Source organism: Lissotriton helveticus, chromosome 4_1 (assembly GCF_964261635.1).
Source record: "Lissotriton helveticus chromosome 4_1, aLisHel1.1, whole genome shotgun sequence".
Taxonomy (NCBI): domain Eukaryota; kingdom Metazoa; phylum Chordata; class Amphibia; order Caudata; family Salamandridae; genus Lissotriton; species Lissotriton helveticus.
This window is the reverse complement of record NC_136063.1, coordinates 1737186425-1737213005: the sequence shown is the minus strand read 5'-3', so window position 1 is coordinate 1737213005 and position 26581 is coordinate 1737186425. Positions and strand designations below refer to the sequence as shown.

The 26581-nt window shown below is 47.7% G+C and overlaps 1 protein-coding gene across 1 annotated transcript in view; it reads left to right on the top strand.

Annotated features, from left to right (window-relative positions):
• The window catches only part of CENPI (centromere protein I), a 368972-nt gene that overhangs the window by 198219 nt on the left and 144172 nt on the right, over positions 1–26581 (top strand). Inside the window, exons 10-11 of the mRNA XM_078688407.1 lie at positions 11644–11802; positions 19135–19255. Of these exons, the coding sequence (XP_078544533.1) occupies positions 11644–11802; positions 19135–19255 (280 nt within the window). The remainder of the gene's footprint in view (positions 1–11643; positions 11803–19134; positions 19256–26581) is intronic.

The window sequence follows — 26581 nt, the reverse complement described above, 5'->3', positions numbered from 1 at the left end:
GTGTCCCTCTAGAAGGGTGGAATGCTACCCCCGTCGCCAGAACTGTCGAGGGGGTAGTGTTCCAATTCGTATGACACCTTACTCGACATGTTTTGATAAAGCCAAACCAAAGATAGCATTTAACCGCGAGGATTATAATGCACTTAAGAGTATATGGTATGGCAGTATCATGGAACAGCTAAAGGACATGGTTCCGAACGCTGCAGACAGGCTCAGCTCATGCCAGAACACCATCTCACATATTTCCAAGCACTCTGCCTCCAGGATTGATGAGGCCTTCCATAGGAGTGGCTGATAGGAACATATGTGTCCTTTTTAGGTTAGGTATAGGCATACTACACCTAAGTAAGGGGAGATTACACCGACTTACCCCAGCTGAGTGATCAGCCAGTTGTGTCAAATATGGAGGCCAGACCAGGGGTGGCACAATACGTGCTGCAGCCCCTGGAAGCACCTATGCCCTGGGTACCTGGGTACACTGTTACAGGGGCCAATAAGGTGAACCAGTTCCAATTTCGTAATGCACCTAAAGTGCATTGGCAATAATTTAGAGAGAGAACAGCAGGCTGTGGGTCTGATTAGCAGGCCCACAGCCACATTAAGTCATAAACCAGTGAAGCAAAAAGCAAACATTTGGGGTGACCATAGGATAGCAGACCCTACTCTCCTACACAACCCCCCCCCCCCAAACGCAGGGACATTAGACTAACCTTGACCAGTTGGGTCTTCATGTTCTAAGTGGAAGTACCTGGAGAGACCATCTGCATTACCATGGTCAGTCCCTGGGCTGTGCTCCACTGTAAAGTCCATCCCCTGTAGGGAAATGGACCACCTGAGCAGTTTGGGGTTTTCACCCTTCATCTGATTAAGCCATAAGAGGGGCTTATGGTCGGTCTGAATCTTGAAGTGAGTGCCAAACAAGTATGGTCTCAACTTCTTCAGGGCCCACACCACAGCAAAAGCCTCCCTCTCAATGGCTGACCAACGTTTCTCTCTGGGGGTCAGCCTTCTGCTAATAAAAGCAATGGGCTGGTCTTGACCATCTACATTAAGTTGTGAAAGCACAGCTCCCACTCCCAACTCAGAAGCATCTGTTTGGACAATGAACTCTCTTGAGTCGTCAGGACTCTTCAGGATAGGTGCAGAGCACATGGCCTTCTTCAGGTCATCAACTGCCTTTTGACAGCTTACTGTCCACTGAACCTTTTTGAGCATCTTCTTGGATGTCAGATCATTAAGAGGAGTCACAATGGACCCATAGTTCTTAACAAACTTCCTGTAGTACCCAGTCAGGCCCAAGAAAGCTCTGACCTGAGTCTGGGTAGTTGGAGGAGTCCAGTCCTTTATGGTCTGAATCTTACTCTCCAGTGGTTGAACTTTGCCTCCACCTACAAGGTGGCCCAAGTATACAACCTTACTCTGCCCTATCTGGCACTTGGTTGCCTTGATAGTGAGGCCTGCCTTTTGCAGAGCCTCTAGCACTTCCTTCAGGTGGACCAGGTGATCCTCCCAGGTGGAGCTAAAGACAGCAATATCCAGATATGCTGCGCAAAAGTCATCCAACCCAGTAAGGACTTGATTCACCAACCTTTGGAAGGTGGCAGGTGCATTTTTCAAACCAAAGGGCATTACCACAAATTGATAATGCCCACCTGGGGTAGAAAATGCTGTCTTGGCTTTGGACTCCTCAGCTAACCTGATTTGCCAGTAGCCAGCTGTCAAGTCAAATGTGCTCAAATACTTGGCAGAAGCCAATTTGTCTATGAGCTCATCTGCCCTTGGAATAGGGTGTGCATCTGTCCTGGTGACAGCATTGAGTCTTCTGTAATCCACACAGAATCTCATCTCTCTCTTTCCATCTTTGGTGTGAGGTTTGGGGACCAGAACCACTGGGCTAGCCCAGGGGCTCTCTGAAGGCTCAATGACACCTAATTCCAGCATCTTTTGCACGTCAGTCTTGATACAATCTCTGACATGGTCAGGTTGCCTGTAAATGTTGTTCTTTACAGGAAGACTATCACCAGTGTCCACCAGATGGGTACACCAGTTAGTCTGACTGGGTGTCAGGGAGAACATATGTCGATATGACTGCAAAACCTGTCTACAGTCATGTTGCTGATGTTCAGTGAGGCTGCCATATAAGGCCACACATCAACTGATCCATCCTCAGGGTTCTGAGTCAGCAGGTCTGGGAGAGGGTCACTCTCTTCCTCCTGCCCCTCATCTGTAGCCATGAGCAAGCCCATGTCTGCCCTGTCAACATATGCTTTCAGCCTGTTAACATGGAGCACCCTGTGGGGCCTCCTGGGAGTTCCAAGGTCCACCAAGTAGGTAACCTCTCCCTTTTTCTCAATGATTGTATGGGGTCCAGACCATTTGTCTTGGAGTGCTGCTGGGGCCACTGGCTCCAACACCCATACCTTCTGTCCAGGCTGGTACTCAGTCAGGACAGCCTTTTGGTCATGCCAAGCTTTTTGTAATTCTTGGCTAGCCTCAAGGTTTTTGGATGCCTTCTCCATATACTCAGCCATCCTGGAGCGGAGACCAAGTACATAGTCCACTATGTCTTGCTTGGGCTTTTTGAGAGGTAACTCCCATCCTTCCCTCACCAGACATAGGGGTCCTCTTACAGGGTGCCCAAACAACAATTCAAAGGGGCTGAAGCCAACCCCTTTTTGTGGGATCTCTCTGTAAGCAAACAAGGCAGGGCAGAAGGATATCCCATCTTCGCCTGAGCTTTTCAGGTAATCCTTTGATCATGCCCTTGAGGGTCTTGTTGAACCTTTCAACAAGCCCATTGCATTGTGGATGATAGGGAGTGGTGAACTTGTAGTTGACACGACATTCCTTCCACATAGCTGTTAAGTATCCTGACATGAAGTTGGCACCTCTATCAGATACTACCTCTTTAGGAAACCCCACTCTGGAGAAAAGTCCAAGTAAGGCCCTGACCACAACAGGAGCTGTTGTGGTCCTAAGTGAAATTGCCTCTGGGTACCTGGTGGCATGGTCCACCACCACCACTATGAATCTGTGCCCAGATGCTGTAGGGGGATCCATTGGACCAACAATGTCAATCCCCACTCTTTCAAAGGGCACCCCCACCACAGGTAGTGGTATTAGGGGGGGCCTTTGTGGTACCACCTGCTTTGCCACTTGCTTGGCAGGTTACACAGGAGCGACAAAACTTCTTTGTATCTTCTGACATGTGAGGCCAGTGAAAGTGACAGACAAGTCTGTCCCAAGTTTTGTTCTGGCCTAGGTGTCCTGCTAAGGGAATATCGTGTGCCAAGGTAAGAAGGAAGCCCCTAAATTGCAGAGGTATGACCAACCTCCTGGTTGTACCAGGCTTGGGGTCTCTACCCTCTGAATAAAGGAGCCCATCATCCCAATAAACTTTATGGGTACCTTGAGCATTCCCAGCAGCCTCAGCAGCAGCCTGCTGTCTGAGGGGTTCAAGAGAAGGACAGGATAACTGAGCCTGCCCCAAGTCTGACCTAGAAGGCCCCCCTGTCCCCAGAAACTCAACCTGATCAGGTTCAAGCTCTATAGGGACAGTTCCTTCAGGGGTCTCAAGATCATCTTCCTGTGAAGGCTGATCCTCACTTGTAGGCATTTGGGAAGGCACAGCCTTTACCCTCATGTTCCTTGTCTTGGAAGGTGCTTGGTCCATTGTTCCAGGATCCAAGACCTGAGGTTCAGAGAGGCACTTTTTGGCCTGTGACCTGGTCACAGCAAGGACATGTGATGATATCCCTAACATCTCTGCATGAGTCCTGTACTCAACTTCTGACCATAGAGAGCTCTCCAGGTCATTGCCCAACAAACATTCTACTGGGAGATCAGCACTAACCACAACTCTTTTTAGGCCAGTTACCCCTCCCCAGGAAAAGTTAACATTTGCCACACTATGTGTAGTAGTGACATTGCTGGCATTGGTCACCAGGTAATTATCAGCTGGTATGTACTGTCCAGGGTCCACAAAGCTAGGCATCACCATAGTGACACTGGCACATGTGTCCCTGTATACTTGAGCCACTTTTTCATTAATTATAGGTGTCTGTCTACTTGCCCAGGTTACTGGGACTGACAGTAGGGGACAAATCAATTTCCCCATCACAAATCGGAACAGCCTGTGTAGGGGTTCTGACTAGGCCAGAATCTCCCTCCGTTCCCAAGGTGATACCCACTACCCCCTTAGTCTGTGGACCAACACTGCCAACTGTACTAGTGGGTGCAGGTGCCTTAGGGGCTGCAGTGTTGGTGGCTCCACCCTTTTTACACTCACTTGTCCAGTGAGAGGTGTTTTTACAAAAACTACACCAGGGTTTTCTTTGACCTTCTTTCTTCTTCTTGGAAGTTTGGGACCCACCCTCAGTATTAGTTTGGGGCCCTGTTGAAGACTTCTGGTCTTTAGCTTTCTGCTCCCCACCCTTCTGGTCTGTTTTCTTCTGGTCACCACCCTGGTTCTCGTTCTGGTTCTTTTGCTTAACTCTGGTTCTGACCCATTTGTCTGCCCTCTTTCCCAATTATTGGGGAAAGGTTAGATCTGAGTCAACCAAATGTTGATGCAACTGCTGGTTCTGACAGTTATTTAAAATCTGTTCTCTCATAAGCAAATTGTACAGTCCTTCATAGTCTGTAACCTTACTTCCCAGCAACCAGCCCTCCAGAGCCTTAGTGGCACATTCAACAAATTCAGACCAGTCCTGAGTCTGTGTCTTCTGGGTATCTCTGAACATTAACCTGTACTGTTCAGTGGTTAAGCCTAACCCATCAATCAGAGCACTCTTCAGGACCAGGTAGTTTCTAGAATCCATATCACTAACTGTGAGGAGTCTGTCTCGGCCTCTACCTTCAAAGGAGAGCCACAAGATTGCTGCCCACTGCTCCTGAGGGACCTGCTGTACTCTGCAGGCTCTCTCGTGCAGTCATCCATTTGTGGATGTCATCCCCACTCTTGTAAGGGGGCACAATCTTACTCAGGTTTCTATTGTCATAGGACCTGTCTTTATCCTTTTGGATATTGCTGCCACCAGTGGATCCTAATCCACTCTCTCTAGGCTGCCTTGCTCTAGCAAGTTTCTCTTTGGCCAGGGCAACTTCTAAATCTTGCTTCTGGATCCTAAGTTCAGCCTCTCTCATTTTGGCCTCATGTTCCCTTCTCTGAGGGCTAGACAACTCACTTCTGGAGTGTCCATGAGAACCTCTAGAAGCTTGGGAGGCATTGGACTCACCTGAGTGATTCCTTCTCCTCCTTTGCTCCTGGTTAAGTCCACTTGGGGGTCTGAATGGGTTGGACCCACTTTCAGTCCCAAATGTGCTTAAGTTAGCCAGGTTAAGCCTGCTGACCAGCACCTGACTATTTCTTCCATCATCAGACCCACTTTTCTCCTCTTCCTCCTCTTCTTCCTCATCCTTTGGCTGAGTATCTCCAGTGACCTGGTCTTCCTCATCTATCTGGATGACAGTGGCAGGGGTGTCAGTGTTGTCATCTTCAGTGGGAGAGCCTCCATCTCCAGTCCCTGAGGGGCCTGGTTTGGAGGTCTTTAGAGCTTCAGACTGGTCTAAAAGCTCTCTGAGGTGACTTGCTGTAGGGGTAGGGCCCGTTTTGATTCCTCTTAAGGAACACAGCTGCCTCAGTTCTTTAAAAGTAAAGATAGCAAATTTGGATGGTGCCCTTGGAGGGTCACTCTCAACAGAGATAGGTCCAGTGGATCCCTCTGCTCCAGACAATGCTCTAGTGTGGGTGGATATGTTGCAATCTACCTACACTTGTGTTTTCCTACAAAACCTATCTAGTTGTTGTAGTCAGGGTGTGCTACTCCCTATCCTCTACAACAACTAAGTTCAGTAGAACTTAAGTATACTAGTCTTGTTTTAATGTACCTATCCGGTACCTGTATGATCTTTCAAATGATACTCTCAAAGATTGTAATGGTAAAACAGCAAGCTCAAATCCCAATCCGCTGCTCACCAATGTGAGAAGTTGGCCTGGTATATGGTGCTCACTAGTTCTAGTGATCACCTTGTACCATGCCAAGCAACCCTTATGGTGGAGGTTGTAAAGTCAACCTTATAGACAAGCTATCCTAGGGGTAGCATGGACTAAGCAGTCTTAGGCTAAACTCTGTAAAGGCATGTGAAGCAAGCTGTTTTACCATACACAATCCCCTTGAATACCAAATGAAAGGACACCACACAGATATATATTGAAAATATATATAGATTTATTTCTACAAATATCCCCTATACTCTTTATGAGCACAGAAGCAAATGTGTTAAAACAAAACACAGTTTAAATATACAAAAGTTGCACAATTATGGATGAGCCCTAGGGGCCACCTAAACCATATACTAAAATAGTGGTATAAGAACCACTATGGGGAAAGTGAAGAGGCCTAGGGCCTGGGGAATCGCTGGAGCTGTTCGGGACTAGCAGTGAAGAAGTCGGGAAAGGCCCGCGGGACTAGGGTGCAGTGCTTAAAGTGCACGCATGCACCAATGCAATGTCAATGGTGCGTAAAAGTTACAAAGTTAGGGTTTAAGGAACCTTCCGCTGGACCTACAAGGATAAAACTTTAGACACAGGCACTAGAGGTGTATACCAGTGGGGGAACACCGGCGTTGCTGAGTTACCTCACCCACAGGAAGCGGGTGCACAGGTACGAAGTAGTGTCGGGTTTCGTCACGCAGGTCGATGGTGCTTGGAGCTGAAGATGCTGCAGGCGGGTCGTCTAAGAGTTCCGGTGGATCCAAGGGTGGATCTGAAGAGGTGAAGACCTGAAAGCAGAGGGGACAATGTTCAAAGTCACTAGCCAGTGACTACCGTGAAACCAGGAAGGAACCAGGCAATGTCGGGTGCAAACAGGTGATGAAGGGAAGATTGTCTCTGCAGCCACGTGGACACGAAGAGGTCAAGGACGTTCAGGAGTCGATCACGAGCTGTCCCACGATGGCTCTCGCTGATGGCGGTGTCGGCAACTTGATTGGAGCAAACAGGCCTTGGCAAAAGCGAGTCACGCAGGAATCGATGCAAGCTTCTCACTCGGACCAGCAAGGTCAGAGCGGGTGCTCCTTTTCAGGGGAGCAAGGGCCAGTCTGGAGCAACCAGACCAGCAGTGTAAATCGTAGGTTTCGTCGCCAAGATGGCCGCTAGCCACGTGGCAAGTGGCCGGGATGGCGCGTCGAGTGGAAAAGTAAAAAAGGGCCCCACGCAAATCATGGAGATGCTGGGGGGCTGATCTTCGGTGAAAATGCTGCTCGGTGTTGGGGCTTCTCAAACCCCAAAGCACAGTGTCGAGGGTGCCTCGGTTGCTGCGCAGTCAGCTCTTCGGGGGTCTTCCAAGATGTCCGGTCCCATGTCTCTCGGTGCCTCCACGGGTCTCTTCTTTTCAAGGACTGTGGATCGGGCTCTGAGATGTCTGGGAGTCTGGGTCCTGTCAGGCTCTGGGCTCCGGCTCCGGCGGGAGGCGGCGACAAAGCAGACGTCGAGTTGCTGGTTGGTGCCTGTATTCACAGGGTGGTCACTCCTTGGCCACAAGGGAGATTCTCTTCAGTCTTCTGTGCAGCAGAATGTCGAAGTCCAGTTTTCTTCTTAGTTTCAAGTCGAGTTCAGGATGATCTGAAGTCTCAGGACACAGCTCCTACTCTTATTCCAAATCTGGGGGCCGGATCACCTACTAGGTCCCTCCTCTGGGTGGGACCAGGAAGGGGGGTGGTTACACCCCCTTTCCTTTGTCCAGTTTCGCGCCAGGACTGGGGCTGGAAAGCCCCAGCACCGGTTTGAACTGGCCTATGCACAGGGACACCTTGTGTGCCCCAGGCATGTCTGATTCTATTCAGCCCTGTCCTACCCAATACACAAAATCCTGTCTGGGGTGGTGCTAGCACCTCCCAAGGCAGGAAACCCTTTGTCCAAGCTGCCCTTGCTGGAAGGACTCCCAGCAGCAGGAGGTCAGACTTGTGTCTGTGGTGGCAGCATCCATTTTGTGATGCTGAGGCTCTGTTTAACTTTACCCGGGTTTCAGGTTATGTACATGTCGTGTCCCTCTAGAAGGGTGGAATGCTACCCCCGTCGCCAGAACTGTCGAGGGGGTAGTATTCCAATTCGTATGACACCTTACTCGACATGTTTTGATAAAGCCAAACCAAAGATAGCATTTAACCGCGAGGATTATAATGCACTTAAGAGTATATGGTATGGCAGTATCATGGAACAGCTAAATGACATGGTTCCGAACGCTGCAGACAGGCTCAGCTCATGCCAGAGCACCATCTCACATATTTCCAAGCACTCTGCCTCCAGGATTGATAGGAGTGGCTGATAGGAACATATGTGTCCATTTTAGGTTAGGTATAGGCATACTACACCTAAGTAAGGGGAGATTACACCGACTTACCCCAGCTGAGTGATCAGCCAGTTGTGTCAAATATGGAGGCAAGGCCAGGGGTGGCACAATACGTGCTGGTAGGCCTTGGAAGCACCTATGCCCTGGGTACCTGGGTACACTGTTACAGGGGCCAATAAGGTGAACCAGTTCCAATTTCGTAATACACCTAAAGTGCATTGGCAATAATTTAGAGAGAGAACAGCAGGCTGTGGGTCTGATTAGCAGGCCCACAGCCACATTAAGTCATAAACCAGTGAAGCAAAAAGCAAAAATTTGGGGTGACCTTAGGATAGCAGACCCTACTCTCCTACAGCGGTGGTCAAGGCTCATCTGCGCAGATCAGGGGTTCCAGTCTTCCCCTACCTCGACCACTGGTTGTTGAAGGTGGGCTCGCCCCAGGCAGTCGTCTCCCACCTCCAGACCTCCTGCATTTGCTGGGGTTTTCCATCAACGTGCCAAAGTCGCACCTGGTTCCCTTTCAGAAGCTCCTTCATCTGAGCGGTTCTGGACTCTGCGCAGTTTTGGGTTTAGCCTCCCGAGCAGCGAGTCTGGGATATTCAAGCTATGAGCCAGATCTTTCAGCCTCTATCCCGGGTTTCGGTCAGAATGACCCCTCTGCTTCTGGGCCTGTGGCTTCCTGCCGCCTGCTAGTGGATCATGCCAGATGGCATATGCGGGCTCTGCAGTGGGACCTGAAGTTCCAGTAGGCACAGCATCAGGGCAACCTGTCCGATCACGTCCAGATTTCGGAAGGCACTGCTCAACAATTGTAGTGGTGGCTCACGAATTGCGAATGGGTCAACGGCAGATCCCTCTCCTTGCGAGGAGATTGAGCAGCGGCAATTGATGTCTTTTGACCTGCCTCTCGAAGTTTGTGATGTAATCTTAGCAGCCAGACGGCCCCCACTAAAACGGTATACACCTGCAGTTGGGATAAATTTGTGGCTTGGTGCACAGCAAAGGCTGTGGATCCCATTTCGTCCCTTCTTTCAGAGGTCCTTCTATTCCTGCCTTCTTTGGCCAAGCAAGGCTCTGCTCTGGGCACTATCAAGGGCTATCTCTCGGCGGCTATCTCTCAGCCATTTCAGCCTTTTTACGGCTTCCAGATCAGCCTTCCCTTTTCAAGGCCCCTTTTGTAGATCGATTCCTAAAAGGTATTAGTCATCTTTTCCCTACTGTTCCTTTCATGATGCCTCAGTGGGACTTGAACCTGGTTCTAACATATTTGATGTGTGCTCCCTTTGAGCCACTTAACAACTGTCCTCTTCGTCTTCTTACTTTGAAAACTGCCTTCCTGGTGGCCATCATCTCTGCCAGAAGAGTGAGTGAGCGCCAGGCTCTTTCTTCTAAACCTCCTTTTCTCTCTGTCCATCGGACAAGATTCTTCTAAGTACTCTGCCTTCTTTTCTGGCAAAGGTTGTCACTTTCTTTCACATCGGGCAGACCATCACTTTGCCCACCTTCTATCCGCCTCCACATCACTGAAAAGAGGAGGAGAAGCTCCACCGTCTGGACCCAAAACGTGTGCTCTCATTCTATCTAAACCGCACACAACCGTTCCGGGTGGATGACCAACTCTTTGTTTGCTACGTGGGTGCCAAGAAAGGTCGGGCCGTGCACAAGTGGACCATCTATCGTTGGGTCGTTCTGTGCATAAAAGCTTGTTTTTTTTCTTTGGCTAAAAAGGAGCCTCACTTCTATGACATCTGTCAGGCAGCTACGTGGGCCTCGTTGCACACGTTTACCAGGCATTACTGCCTGGACAGCAAAGTCCGGAGAGACGGCTTCTTTGGCTGTTCAGTTCTCCAGGACTTTCAGGTGTGATCTTGGGTCGCAGACCCATCAGGAGGGTTGGTATTGTTGGGGTATCTATTGTAAGGTAAGGAATCTATCACTACGTGTTTCTTTCAGATACCTACCTTCTGTAACGAGATATCAGTAAGAAACATTAGTAGTGATAGATTCCTTACCGCCCCACCCATCCTCCCCGTTCTACAAACTGATTTCTAGGGTTAAGGTCATCCCTTTTCAGGGCCGTAGTTTCAAAGCACCAGTGGTCAGTATCTTGCATGGCTCTGCTTTCCTGGCACGGAAAGTCGTGTACAGAACTGACGTCCGCGCGTCTAAGTAGCTCCAGCGATGACGACGCTCGCGGAGCTGCATGGCGATGCCTACCGAAGCGCAGGAGTACTGCTGGCGAAAAACTTTCTGGATCCAGTCTGATGCTTGGGGGTAATTCTAAGGTAAGGAATCTATCACTACTAATGTTTCTTACAGATATATCGTTACCGAAGGTAAGTAACTTGTGCTTTAATTCACAAGGGCTCCACAGGGCATTCATCACAGCCTGTGATTTTAGTGAAAGTGTGCCACTGGGTTCAAGAGGACTTTCCTCTCATTTCATTCACCCACCACCTTGTCTGTCCTTTATAGTCTGCTGGGATGACTGTTCTTAGTTTAAAACCTACATTTTATTAGAGCTAAAGTTACTACATTGAAGTAACCTCCAAGACGGTTGAATATTTATTTCCAGAACCACCTCAACCTAATTGTAGCAGCTAGGGACGGAGTTAGTTGTCATGCATCTGTGGGCCTGAGGAAGAATATGCAATTTCTTTTTTTTTTTTATTTCTTTTTTTTTGCAGAGTTTTATATAGCGCGAACTAGAACCGAACCGAATCAGTTATCAGAGCGCTTTACATAGCACCAGTTATGTTACATGAGGACACACTTTCATTGTAGGCACGGGGAGATTAAGTGATTTGCCCAGAATCACAGGGGGTTTTTGGTGTCGTTACCGAGACTCGAACCCAGATCCCTAGGTCCGAGGTCGAGCGCCTTAGCCGTTAGGCCAACCCCTCTCCCAAATTTCAGGTTATAAGATTGAAATGTAGGATGCAGAACAGATTTGGATTTAAAGACTTCACTACAGATGGTAAGTAGTTCTGAAATATCAGTTCTTTCAGCCACTCATAATACTAGCATCCCCACAGCAGCTCTTTTTTAGTTTTCATAATGTACATACTGCTTGGAAAGCGGCTTGTCATATTCCTGTAATAGTGTGGAGTAGCTTGAAATCTGAGAATGAATGACCCACGGGGACAAGTGTAACATGCGGGAATTAGTAGGAAAACCAACCCATGAGGACACAACATCCACAGATCCTTCAAGCATTTAACCATTGTTATTGAAATATATTAATCTAATTTTACACAATTCATACAAAAATAAAATTATTTTTTGTTTCCAGAAATGGAATTCCAATATGAGCGTAACTATTTGTAATAGTGAACAAGAGGTGAGTAGGAAGGAAAAGCCTACTTGGATGCTCCAAGAACAGACCGAAGCCTTTCCAGTGGAGCAGCTGCAGAGCTTCAGTCAGCTTTTGCAGAATATACACAATTTAGAGGTAAGTCAGCCAATAATGCTACAGTGTTGGTTTATTCTCTTATTACACATCCTGTAGTACGTGGGCCATAAAGTATTGCATTTGTATCTTGAGAAGACCAGGCCGTCCATATGGAAGAGACAAATTACATCTCATATCTGATAGAGACTAGAAGGCCGCAGATTCATTAACGTAGAATTACCCCCAGGCATGAGACTGGATCCGGAAAACTTTTCTGCTTTGCATCCCTGCACTCCGTGGGGACGGCACCACGTGAGGATGCACAAGTCCCACGCTGGCGCGCCTACGTCAGTTTTTTCTCTTTCCGCGTGCAACATGGATCCGGGTTACTGTCCTGGCCTGTTTTAAAGCATTCCATTCTTTTTACGCTTTGGCGTTTAGTAGAACAGTGTGCAAATGACTTGTACCTCCTGTGCACGGCCCATGTCGGCGACTGACCCTCATCCGATTTGCATTTGGTGCCTGTGTGAGCACCACGACTTAAGCCTAAATGATGGCGGGAGTGCCGGATGAAGTTGCGGTCTGCTCGCTTATCCAGGTCGGTGTCATCTCAGCGTCCGTCCCCTACCTCTGAGGCATGGAGCTGCCGGTTTCATCTGCGGAATCGCCTTACGCCGCGGCCCTTTGGGCGTGGCTCACTGGCTGGTAGGTCTTTCAGTATGTCTCTGAGGCCTTGTCCTCCTTCCGCGGTGGGCGATGGCTCCCCCTGGGACCGGTGCCCCCGCTTATTTCCTCCCTACCCGCTGTTTTCCAGGGCAGAGGCGACTAGGGCCCAAATGACAGCCTACGCTGCGGCGCTGCAGGCTTCTTTGTCCCTTCCCCCTACCTCCTGTGACTTATGCGAATGCCTTGCCTTGCACTGGGACTTCTGCGGCTTCCCTGGCGCCAAAGGTTTCGGCTTCAGGTCGTAGGAGGGTGGCGTCTAGGTGTAGTCCTTCGGGGCTTCCCTCATCTGCGCCTAGCGTCCCTGCCTCGCCGAAAATCCTTATGGGTCTCCCTGTGGTGTCTCAGGTGATCGCCGGGACTCCGGGCTTGGCCCCGAGTCCCCCTCGATCCTCTGAGCAGGCGGTTGCCTCACCAGAGGTCGAGCTGGTGCCGTTTTGGCACCGGGAGCCTTCCTCCCAGTCTCCGGTGGTCGAGCCGGCGCCTTTTCGGTGCCGTGCCTATGCCGGTTCGGCGCTGGCCATGCCCCATTCCCCTGGAGAGCACGTAGTGGCAGGAGTCTGCCCGGCTCCACAGAGGCCCATTCTGGTGCCGGTTGACACCGATCATGCACCGATGGCAGACTCCACAGAGTGGTGTTTGGTTCTGGATTAGTCTCCTGAGGCCCCTTCTCCTGAGGTCCGTCACCTGTTGGTGTGTTCCTCTCCGGAGACAGGGCGCCGTGTAGCTGCCTTTTCACCGGCATCTTCCAGGGAAGACTCTTCGCCGTCACCACGGCCTAAATCCTCGAATCCTCTTTCCGTGGCTCGCGGCTGGCTTCTCCACTGGCATCTCCGCCTCCCCTCAGGTTCCCCATTCCTCTGTGGATCCTCCTACATGCCGGGGCTGGCCGCTTCCCCCTGGACTTGGGGATGGACGGCTCTGTCTGCAACCGTCATCCACGGAGGAATTACTTTCACCTCCGCCCTACTGAGGCCAGTGTTGCCTTTGTTTAGGCGGCTGCTGGTATTCTGCGGATGGGTGAACCTGTCACCCTGTTTCCTACCAGGGCTCTGGTGGACGGGAGTTGTTCCTTCCCTTTGAAGCTTTACTTCATAATTTTCTTATGGGGGCTTGGGAGCGCCCAGCCACTGACGATCCGATGCCTCAGGCACTACTGCACCGTCATCGTCCTTCTCCGCACGACCCAGTCTCTTTCTTTCCACCCTTCTACTCCAGGCGCTCTACTGCGCAATGCCTTTCCGTGTTTGCCTGTAGAGTGGTTCCCTCCGTTTCGGGAGGCCTGGTGGTTAGATTCATGGGGGCGTAATGTCTTTGCTTCTTCCAGTGTTGCCTTGAGGGCTCCTAACACTTTGTGTGTGTTGACCAGGGCTACTTCTGGCCTGTGGGATTCTGTGTAGTCCCTTCTTTCTCATGTCTCTCTTGAGGGGGCCCATGCTGATCAGCGGGCCATGTGTTGGATGGCAGAGGGTTGGCCTTGCTTATTCTCCGTGCAGCTTTGGATGTTGCTGATGCTGTTGGCTGTGCTATGGCCACTTCTGTGGCTCTCCGTCGCCATGCTTGGCTACGCGATGCTGTTTTCCCTGGAAATATTAGAGAGTGTCTGGTCAACCTCCCTTTTGACGGGGTCCTGCTTAATACTCATAAGGATTCCGCCATTCAGCGTCTTCTTGCGGGGCTCCGTCCTCCCTCCTTCCTCCTTCCTCCTTCCTCCTCTCTTCCTCTTCCTCTTCCCACTTGCTCCTGAGATTTGGTTTTTGGACAGGTGTTACACTTTCTGTGAGGGATACTGTGCCCTCGGGGTCCTTGGTTGGCCTTGCTCTTCAGTTGGCTGCTGGTTCAGCCGCTTTTTTGGTACGAATGTGTTTTCTGGCAGACTACTAAGCCTTCTATAGTTTCTGCCGCAGGTGTATGATTTTGTCCTCTGATGCGGTATCATTTTTTCCCCCAAGAGTGGTTCCCATGCTTTCTTGGGACTTGTCCAACCCTATGTGGAGTATGCGTAGCGATCGTATAGCTCTGTCTTATGCGGGGAGGGTGTAGACTCCCCCTGGCGGGTTCATCGTCCTTCCTGGTGTTGCTGTGTTACGATGGTGTGGTCCTTACGGGGGTGTGGCTGGCCATCTACAGCGTTGTGCCGGGGTGTTTTGCCCTTGCCTACTGTTTGGTCTGGGCCTCTGTTTGGGGTTTCTGATGGCTTTGTTTCCTGTGTTGACGTCCTGGTCCGTCCTACTTGTTACAACTCATCTTCTAGATGCTCTCACTACTTAGTGGATCAGTCCCTTTTAGGGGTCGTTCGGGATGGTTTACTAGCCCTGCCCTTGTTCTGGGCCCGAAATGGTCCGGGCCTTTAGTTTTGTGGCGTTGTCAGCAGCTGGCTGCCCCCGCCTGCTCTTCTGTTCTGTGGCCGGCGACCTTGGTGCGGGCCCTGGAGCTCCTGCTTTGTCCTGTGGGGCCATTGCGGGCTTCCGTTCTTATTCTTCTGCCTGCCTTACTGCTGAGGCGTCGTTCAGTCTTGTCTTTGGCTTCAAGCTGTGATGGGCTCGGCGGCCCTCTTCCTGGGTATGTTTCCCGGTGGAGGGCTTGCGGTTTGTGGGCGCTGACTGGGCTTGGGGTGTCCTGCCAACCCCGCCCCTCCGCCCCCCCTCTTCTTATTGCTTTCTCTTGATGGTGAAGGCTGGGTTGCCTCTTTTGTCGTTTTAACACATCCCCTGTGTGGCAGGTGTTCCTCCACGATGTTGAGGTTCTCTTCAATTTAGGGCTGGTGCCTCTTCTCTGCTGTGGTGGACAGGGCTATTTTTTCTTGTCCTTTTAGCAGGTCCCCTGTGAAGGGTCTTGGGCTGGTTTGACCTGGAGAGGTCTTCTTGCAGAACCCTCCTCCCCTTTGGGGTATCTATTCTACATTAAGGACTCTGCGGCTAGTATTGTCTATCATGATGTAAGAGTTACTTACCTTCGGTAACGATGTATCTGTTGGAGACCATTCTAGCCGCAGATTCCTTCAAGACCCACCCTTCCTCCCCGTTTCTGTGAGGGCCCTTCTCGGTCTTCTACGCTCGCCTACTTCGGGGCAGTGGTCCTCTGCAAGTGCTTTCTTCTACTCCCTCCCTGGGGGATGCTCGCCTTGTTGTCGTTGCTGCATTCCTTCCTTTGTGGTGATTAGTGGCGAATGCCTGGGTACTTCTGCGGCAAGCATTTGGTCTCCAATGTAGGGTTCATTGTACCCTGCCTCCTTGTGTTGCTTGTACTTCTGACTCTTACAGTCCTTGCGGGTTGAGGTCTGGCTGGGTCTCGACCTCTGTTCTTTTGGGGAGTCCCCCCCCACCCCCTTTGCTGGTGTTGTTGCGGGATGACTTTTCACTGTGCTTCCGTTCTGACCATTGACCCTTTCTTGGCTCTGGGCGGTGGTTGCAGGTTTATTTGTCTGCTGTGCCCTTTTTCACATGCTTTCTATTTCCAGGGAAGCTGTTTGGTTGGTTGGTTGCAGGCTTGCTTACAATGGCTGTGCTCTATTCTTTCATTCCGTGACTTGGTGCCTTAGTGCCTGGCACTATTCTGGATATGCTGTTCCTCACCTTTTGTCTTTCCCTTCTGTATAGCTGGGTCTTCGCACACTGTTCCAGTATTGTCACAGTTTTGTTGTGATGGCTCCACGTTGTGGCACGGAAAGTTCTCCGAAGAAAACTGACATACGCGCGCCGGGGAGGGGCTTATGTATCCTCGCTGACTCCACCAGCGCGGATGACGTCCGGTTGGAGTGACATGGTGCCGTCCACCCGGTGCGCAGGAATGCTCCGGCAGAAATGTTTTCCGGATCCAGTCTCACGCCTGGGGTTAATTCTACATTAAGGAATCAGCGGCTAGAATTGTTTCTACCAGATACATTGTTACCAAAGGTAAGTAACTCGTACATCTGTCCCCCCTAACTTCCTTGCCATTTGCAGTAGTAAAGCTGCACTTACATTGCTTTATCAGTATAGGTAAGTGAAAGCATGGCTTATTGATAAGTGGACGTAAATAAATGCAATACCATATTAGAATGGGAGACATTTCTGTTTGCACCCATACTCACTGCTCAAGCTGGGGGCGACTTGACTTTATGGCCCTATACACAGAATGTTGTAATGCCTTATGCTGTTTCAGACAATTCTTTGAGGATAGGGCTGGTGAGGAGGTGCTCTATGGCTGCCATTGTGAGACATGGGCACGGGAGGATGGGTCCATCTTTTGTACCTCTGTGTTTAGGTGTGTCCCACATATGCTTCCATAACCAAACATGATCAGATGAATGACCACTGCATGAGGTTTGGGTGAGGATCTGACGATACTAGTATCATAGCAAGTCACTTTAACTTGACCCCCTTTGTCAGCCTTGCCCTTAGTTCCATTTTCCCAGAACAGCAGGGGAATACATTCCCAAGCTCTTTGCTGTGGTTCAATGTGCATGTGCTGCTCTGTGAGACCTTTAGTAAGTGGATTTTTAAAGTGCTACCAAAGGGGCTTTTGCCGGCCACCAGCATGCGTTTACGCGCGCGTGCCTTGTTCTGCCTCTCCAATGCTTGCTATGCCTCTCGTCATGTGTTTTCGAGCATGCCTCTCCTTGTTTCGCTCGCAAAAACTCGAGTTTTTTTTATTTTTGTGTGCGCACCCAACTCCCGGGCTTGTTGCTCGCGCTTCTTGTTAGCCTGTGTAATCTGCTCTTCAGTGGCCATGTTTTCTGAGTGCGAAGAGGTTTTATAAGTATCTAAACCTTTCTACAGTAAAGCTCAACTGATTGTAAGTTAACGTGCATCAGCCTATTTGACTAGTACCTTCTCACCCCGCCCTGTTTCAATTCGAGTACCAAATCTGTAAGATCAAACTTTCCTGCAGCAAAACTGTTAGCTGTTTGTTTTTCCTGATTTCTTTTTTTAATTTGAAAATGTTTTTCTCTCTTACAAGTCTGTTTGCTTATTTGAAAGTTTTCACTATATAATCCAGTTTTTTTTTGTAAACATGTTATTGTACTGATGCAGATTGTGAAAAGACAATTTCTTAAGAATTACGTCACCCAGCAACAGTGGGTAGGCAGGAACTTCCCAGTCTCGATATGTGGTACAAAAGTAACATACGTACTGAACGAGTGCCTGCCGTCCGGTTTAATTACCGGCTACACAGCGCCCGGTATTTTCCATCCTCAGACGTTCTATGGGTGTGATTAAGCCGCACACAGGGCGTTAGGGTGTGGGCTTCAGTAACTCGGCAATCTGTGACCGACCGTCTCCATGACCCAGTGCAGAGGACACGCTGAGTCCGCCTGGAAGGTTTTACCAATATTTGTACGTTTGCGCTCAGGGGGCAGTCCAACTTCATTGGGAAAAATAACAAGCATTGGCATACCCAATAGGTCTTGCCTTTGGGACCTTATAAGTATTTAGTTATGCAGCACAATATCCTTACTGCAACAACATTAAATGTTGCATGGCTAAACACTTATAATGTCCCAAAGGCGAGACCTATTGGCTGTGCCAATGCTTGTTTTTTCTGCAGCTTGTATCCCTGATATCATTGCAGAATTGGTTCCACTTTTGTGGTTGGCTCCACAACAGAATGCTCAATACTGCTGTAATAGTGGAGGGACTGCGAGTGGGCCTCACCCATAGTGGGAAAGGGTTGCCCCTTCTCCGCCAGTCTGAGGATTTCAGTTGGTGACTGAATAGTCATTTGTACACAAGCATTTGTTACCTGTCCAGTTGGAGGGGAGATTTCTGCCCTCCTCAAGAAAAGCCATTCCGTTTTCCATCCTTGTTTCCCTAGCCAACATGTAGGTTTTGAGTTCTGTGCAGTGGTATGTTACAAATGGTTTGCATTAAGAATAGCGTGGGATGTGTTTTGGATTTAAACATCCACAATGGTTGTGATAAAACCAGAGAGTCCATCACTTACGAAAGTTTGACATCAATTTTTGATCAGTCGTAGTGTCTTTGTCTATAATATATAAATATATATATGTTATTAACCTGCAAACAAACTACTTAACATTCAGGGTTTCTGTGTGATTGAACTCATTAAATGTTGCCTTGAGGGCCATTACACTTTCCACCCAAGGGAGGAAATGAAATATTCTTATGCTGCTGCTAGTTGGAAACAACTGCAGCTCTCATGAAAGGCTGTAGAGTAGCAGTGACCCCAGAATCTAGTTGAGAATATACCTAAGAATTATAAACAATCTGAACAGGCAAAACATGTGGAGCACTTCCCACTGGGTGCCAGATTTGAGTCCACACTGCAGCAAATATGTAGACCGAAGATTCAAAAGGAAGGAAAAGTATGGTGGTTGATGAAGCAGTGAGGTGTTTTTTTTACTCTACCTCTGGCATTATGAAAATGTTAACCGTCACCAATTCCACTCACATCTGCTCACTCTCCTGCCCTATCAACTGTCAGATTTCTTTATTGTCTTCATATAATCATTCACAATCTTTAATTTGCATGGAGTGGACAAGTTCAAGCTCAGTGGTGAATTAGTTTGCCTTTTTCGAGCATTATCTGCTTGTCACAAGTGGGCAATACTTGGGAGTAGAGAACTCTACAAAATATCTAGCCTTCGATTTTCCCTGAGAAGGGATTGAATTATTTAGTATTCTTTTTTTGTGTACAGCTGCACTCATATATTCTGGTTTCTTTCAGTTTCCTTCTCAGATGGGCTCTGTGTTGAGGAATCCCATGTTGCTTCACTACATTAACTGTGTGAAAGATGATTCTGCTTTGCTGCGGCTTAATTACTGGATGGCCCAAGTTCTGCACGATGGTATGAAATAGTTTTTGATGTATTTTGTGAGATGTGTAGGCCTCTGCAACAATTCTTTTGCATGTCGTCAGGGGAAGGATGGGGCCTAATTCCTATATTGATTGAAGAAGTGGTTTCTAATCCTCCTCCCCTTTGTACTTGAACACTTTGGAAGATCCTCTGTAAATTACCAATTACCCTATCTCTCTGTACCTATCTGCCAAGACTGAGTGTGCCACAAAAGATGGATTATTTGCATATGTGAAGTGCTAAAGAAACACTTGGACATTTTGAATTCTGAAAAATGTAAGTGCTACACAGGTGCAATTTGTAAAAAAAAAAACACGTGTATATATAGATAGATATATTCTAAACACTCCTTGTCTGTGCTGAAAAACTGAGATGTCAATCATAGACGCTCTGTCACTGTTCTCTTCCGTTCCCCAATCTGATGGGTTCAGAATGTGCAGACCGGCAGGACCAAAAGAAATATGTCTAATGAGAATACTATTGCTTTAACATTTTAGAGCCGTCCATGAGCATGTGTTGGGTCCCAGTATTGGTACCAGAATCTGCTTTGAGAGATTACTCCTTTTTCTAGGAAACAATCAAAACTTGTGAAGGAGGATAAGGAGGAAAGGAAAGAAAAGGACACATTTTTCTAGTATTTGTGCCTGTATACGGATATCATTGATCATCCTCACAGCAAGGCTACCATTCCATTTGAAATGTCACTGCTGCCAAAGGTTGTTTTTCAGCCTTTGATTCTCACAGCATCAGTCATTAAATGTTTCAGTCCCTGAAGATATGATGAATCCTGCTTTTTTTCCTGTTTGTCTGGAATAATTTGGCACTCCCGTAAGGACTGATCTCCTTCAATGAGATCTTCAACTGATGTGAGTTTTTCTCTGTATTTGGACCAGATAACGCATTTCTCAAGTTTCATTTCTGTTAATGATTAAGTACCCAGTCTAGTTTTTAAAATGTACTGCATTAATACTTCACTGTAATTCCCCATTTTTGTGTCCATCTTTTATTAAAGCAAAGTAGCACCGACACTTGTGTGTGGGTGTCTCCTAGGGCACTGATTTCCGTGGGCTGTTATACAACAGCAAAGTTTCCAAAATGATTAAACCAAAATTCCAACGATATTGATACATTTTAATGTTGGTTGCTTCAATTCCATAAGAGTTGCAATACTTCTAGGCTCAATATTTGACGTTCATCAAACGTAAATAACATCAATTACGCATTCCCAATGCATTTCGGCATTTGCCTTCATCAGGGGTAATCTGTTAAAAAAAATCAGAGGATTTATTGAACTAATAGGAATCCATCACTGAATCATGTCCGCCACCGGGTTAGTGTGGAATGTACGTGAATAAAATAAAACAGATACGCGTAACTAAAATATCGCTCTAGTCATGAACAAAGGGGAAAATTAGGTGGTGAATAAGGTGAAAATAATTAACATCTAATGCAGTTGCTTTGTCATCGCTAAAGTTCAGTGCAACTGATGAGTGTCGGGATTGTGCTCTGTTAGTTCACGAGGCGCGTTGGCTAAAAGTCAATGGTTCGTGCAAATTATACTTATCAAGAGCTAATTCATGTCACAAAGTCCTGCTCAATTTCCAGTCAAGTTGTGGCATCTGCTGTAATCTGGATCTCATTGATACCAAGTTTCCTCTCTTTATCAGAGGGTATGATTCCTCCGAGCTGTGTAGGCTACATGGAGTACAAAGGTTATATTTAGAGGGGAAAGACAAATTTTACTCTTCAGAAAATGCCTGCTGTTTCAATACAGTACTTCTGCAACCAGACGGAGCATTTCTTGGCCTGGTTCTCTTGTTCCTGTTCTGACCGGCATATTGCAGTTTTATTGTCCCTCGTTTGTGGCTGAACTTATGGCCTTAACCAAAATGTATTGGAAGATGACTGGTGTGGGTTGGAGTAACATACTGCCAGGAGGAGTTCGTGTTAAAGGATGGATGCTTTTCAGAAACCGTTTTTGTTAATCCATATCCATTTATGCTTGTATGACAGTTTGCAGAGTGTCCTGGGAGTACATGCTTCTCAAATTTACTCAGCCAAAGTAGAGGGGATGCCATATCAACATGCTAAACCTTAGTGTCTCATTTAGTACTCAAATCAGTCCTTCCCTCCATATTGACACTTTCAGCTTATTCGGATTGGCAAGGCAACCATGATAAATTGGCTCAAAAATGAGGATAAGAGATCCATGGATCTCTTGCAGAAGGTTCAGGGAATCTCACACTGACTCCTTATGTGAGGCCATCACCGTGCAGCAATCAACTTTCCAACTTTGTAAAATGTGCATGAAGACCACTAGCCAGACCAGTGCAATGCTTTTAGAAATCAAGACTAGGTTGTCAACAATTAACTAGTGTTCAGAGTAGTTTTCAATCTATAATTGGACCCCTTCACAACTTGGTTCCTCGTTTATGCTAGGAACCCCACTGAATATCTCCATTAAAGTCTCTTGACCACTGGTGGCATTTGCCACCATCAAAACTAGAAATATTGATAAAAAATTTGCTGTTTGATTTACCTACAGTTGGTTTGCCGTTTACATGGTTGCTTGCTTGGATGGGGGGGTGGTGTTGTCAGCATAACACCTTGCTGATCGTGGGTGCAACGAGGCGAGAGCTACTGCCACCACACTGCCGCTAGGGACTACAGACCCCAGAATTCCCTCCTGACACCACTTGAGCTCCGAGTGCTATTTCAAGCATGTTACAGTCCAGCAGTGGTGTCTGCGCCTGGGCTAAGCCCTGGCCCGCTCTTGCCCGCCAGACAGAAAGAGGCCAGGCTGTGCCCACTCTCTGAAGACGGGGCTTTTAAGGTGAGTGTTTGTGTCTCTTTGGAGTTTTAACACCGCAGTAGAACCATTTTGCAGATATTGTCCCTGTGCTATCAAGCTAAATCATTATCGGCAAACTGAAAAGGGACAAACCCTACCAAAGAACACAAGCATTAACAATATGATCTAGAGGGCTACAGAGATCATTTCAGCAGAGATTGAATGGTAAACCTGGCCCATATCTTCCAATGGGCTCAAAAGGAGGTTGCTAGTCTGTCATCTCTAGCTGCCAAACACCCAATACATATTTCGGCACCACTGTCTCCTGTGGGCTCAATTATCCCTCGTACGGATCTTAATGTAGCGGATCCTCCAATACCTAGTACATGGGGAATAAAGCATGAACCTCCCTGGGTGGTTGATCTCATGGAATCTTACTTTGAGAAAGTCAAAGACCTTTTACACAGTAGTTATCTTTATTGTGAAAGTGGTTGAGAGCCATTGCAAAAATCTTTGTCGCTACCCATAGCCACAGTCTGCAAAAGCAAGCTGTTGATCCCACATCCGAGGGACAGCTCGTGCTTGAGCCCACTATCTGATTGTCAAAACAATCACCTCAAGGGGATGGGTAATCCACACAAATCTCCAGAGGCAAATTACTGACTCACTGCTCCTAACAATTTTATTCCGTCATGACAAGGAGATTGAAGTTGTGGGCATTTCAAAATTTGCTAAAGCCCAAGAAGCCATTAAGGCTCCTACCACCCCCCTTCCGTCTGGAGCTGAGAGATGCCCATTTACACATAATTCCCCTGCACTTACCAAGAAGCAACAAGCGATTGACCGTCCTCCATCCACTTGTCTGTATGTTCTTGTGCTGGTTAGTGTTTCGGAGGAGCATGAAAATCCGAGGGAAGGCCAGGAATAGTTGACCAACAAATGTTTGGACTGGTTAGCCTAGCAGAGACAGTTCCCATAATATATGGCAAGGGAGATTTTGCTTAGGCGGAGATTGAGTGGGCTGGGGTTAGGGCAAAGGGACCATTGTTGGATTGTATTATCATTCACTTTAGATCCCCCTAGCTAGTCCAGAGGCTGTTATTTGGTCCCGATCTATGACCCTTGAGAGAATCTAAGATAGGCCTATTCCCACTGGGGAACTTTTACCAACCACTCCCTACCATGGAGCCGATAACTTTGCATAAAATCCTACCTAGAGCTCCTATGAAGCACACAATGGGTTATCCAAGTTTTAATGTATCGTTTTGCCATCCTGGATGGGATAGGGTGACTAGTCCCAATAGGGAATGATCAACCCCCTCCCCCCAATATATCCCACTCGAGAGAAGGACAGATTAGTCAGTGAAGGTGGTGGGGTGCTTAATGTTGAGAAGGTGTGTGATAAGGGGTCTATTGTAACTTGCAGTAGTAGAGGGGCAGAAAATCTTCCAATACCCACTATATCCATAGCATTTGAAATAAGCGAATCTTTAGGGCCCACAGCCAGCGCGGAACCTGCTTCCCATGGTCTCCATGACCCACAGTAGAGGGAGAAATCTCACTATTGCGAAACTCAAAGTGGGAGGCTCACGGCCAACTGTGTACAGCTGCATTTCTAGGCCCAATCAGCTCTCCTGGGGGGAAGCAGTAGTAGAGATCATGAGGATTAGTTGGCCCATTAGGATTCCCGCACTAAACTTCAAATGATATGCTTAAATTACTGTCTTGGAACATTGCAGGTTTAAACTCTAAGCTCAACATCCCCGAATGGGCCACATTCATTGACAAACGTTCGATTTGTTTCTTTCAGGAAACTTGGGCTCTCAGACCAAAATATCTGGCAGGTTATCCCAACTATTATACAGAGGTGATTTCCAATGGTAGGGGGTGTCCGTCTGGATGGCTGACAACTTGAGTTAATACTGGATTATCTTTTAAGGTAACATAGGTAATTACACCCTCTCCCAATATTTTACGTGCATCTATCACTACCTTGGCTAGAACTGTATTTATAGAACATATACATTAGGCCAGGTGGTTTATCGAATGAGTCACCCACAATTGCTCACATCACAGCCACCTTGGGGGACATACTGAAGATTGTGGGGGTGATTTTAATTCCCAGTTTGAATCCCTAGATGTTGGGGTGAATCTTACTCATGATGAAGATACTGTATGGGGTATCCCTAGGCCTGATTAGGGAATGGTCGCCTCTGGCTTTACAAATCAAAGCCCTCACCATGAAACTGGGACATTGGGCGGTGAATGGGAGAAATAGGTCAGATAGCGAGGGGAAACATACTTTTAATCAGTTGCCCAGTACCAGCCTCATTGATTGCGTTTTAATGGATCTCCATGCTTGGACATAACCGATGGACCTTACTGTTTATCGCTTGGATAGTGATCACAATGCCCTATCACTTGAGGTGGCCCCTTCTGCTTGGGGTCTGAAGCTTTGTTCGGGGGCTCCCTAGATCCTAGGGTACGCGTGTCCAGCAGAGTTGAGTGGGCCAGCATTAAGGATCTGGAATAGCAGATGGGCAAAATATACCCCTTGGTAGCTGGCTGTCTAGGAGACCGTCTCGGTCTGAGGAGGAACGAGGCATAGAAGTTGATTTGAATTCCTTCTGTTTAATCCAGAACAAGTTGTTCAATGATCTTAAAGAGTATTTTGTATGTGGAAGCCAGAAAGTTCTGTAATCCTCCCCCGTCACAGTTATGATATAATGGAGCATGCAAGAGTATTAGATCTGCCCAACTTTCAGCAATTAAAAGCCAGGATCGAGGCGAAATCGGAACCCCAAGGGCCTTGTATAAAAAAAGATTAAAATGGCTACAAAAGACTGGGAATATGAACAGTGGGACAGCATACTGACAGCAGTGCAAAGTAGGGACCACCATGGCTTTTGGAATCTAGTATCTGTGGGATGCATAGGGGGTGCTTGCCCCACCATGTCTAATAAATCTGCGGCAGAATGGGTAACACATTTCTCCATTATACTCTCAGAAAAAAAGTAGCGATCCCCACCTCACTAAATGCTGATGGCTGAAAATCCCATGGTTGGAGGAGGTGGCTGCCCATACTGTGTGAATCTAAACCCAATCACCCTAGCGGATGTTAATACAGTTATTACTAAGATGTTTGCTACTAAAGCTCCTGAATTAGATAAACTCCCTGGGGATCTCTATAGGAGTAAATTGGATGTATGGGGTCCTTAATTTCTGGTAATTTTTAATAACATTCTCAATGGAGCGCCCATTCCTCCCAAATGGGTAGCGAATCTTTACGGCCCACAGGCAGTGCGAAACCTGCTTCCCATGGTCTCCATGACCCACTGTAGAGGGAGAAATCTTACTATTGCGAAACTCAAAGTGGGAGGCTCACGGCCAACTGTGTACAGCTGAATTTCTAGGCCCAATCGACTCTCTGGTGGGGCAGCAGTAGTAGCGATCATGAGGATAAGTTGACCCATGAGGATTCCCGCACTAAACTTCAACTGATATGCTTAAATTACTGTCTTGGAACATTGCAGGTTGAAACTCTAAGCTCAACATCCCAGAATGGGCCACATTCATTGACAAACATTCGATTTGTTTCTTTCAGGAAACTTGAGCCCTCGGACCAAAATATTACCAAGGCAGATCCTTAAGGCAGGGAAGGTAGTTCAGGTCGGGAGGAGTGATGTCACATATTCTAAACTTTGCCCGTGTTTCTTTTCCCTTGCGAGCTGGGATCTGGACGGTCTCCTTGCCCTAAACGCGGGATTTCCTGAAATTAACACGCTACCAATGGTAACTATACTCTGCCCAATTTTCTTACGCCCACTGTGCCATGACTGCACTATATTTATAAAGGCTACCTTCTCCATAGGTCTTATTCGCACCACTCCTCCCGACCTGAACTAACTTCCCTGCCTTAAGGATCAGCCTTGGTAATACTTTTCTCCTCAAATGTCACTGCGCCGTTTACACAAAATTGCTCACTGTATAGACAATTGTCCCCGCCTTAAGGGTTAGCCTTGGTAATACCTCTCTCCTCAAATGTCACTGCGCCGTTTACACAAAATTGCTCACTGTGTAGACAATTGTGTCCCTGGTATTGGTATGGATCAGCCTTGATTATATCCTTCATATGTCACTGCGCCAGTCAAACAAAACTGCTTACGGTATAGACAACTCTGTACCCAATATTGTTTAGTCTTCACTAATGCACCAGCCACTCTTGTCCCTCTCACTTCTATTCTGGATACTGTCTCCTACTGTGCCATATGTAACACATTTTTAAATCGCCCTTTCTCTGAACTGGTTCCCCTATTGTTCCATTTTTTAACTCTTTTTAATTCCAACACCATTTCACGCTGCGCCGTCATTTCTTCTTCTATTTTCGCCGCCTGCGCCGAGCACACTTCACTACCCTAAACCAATCACTGCACCGATGTTTAAGTGCACAGTATGCGATAGTGGTGTAGCTACCGGGGACCGGTTTCTGGCATTTCAGCCTCTTCGGCCCGGCTTGCTTGAATCCT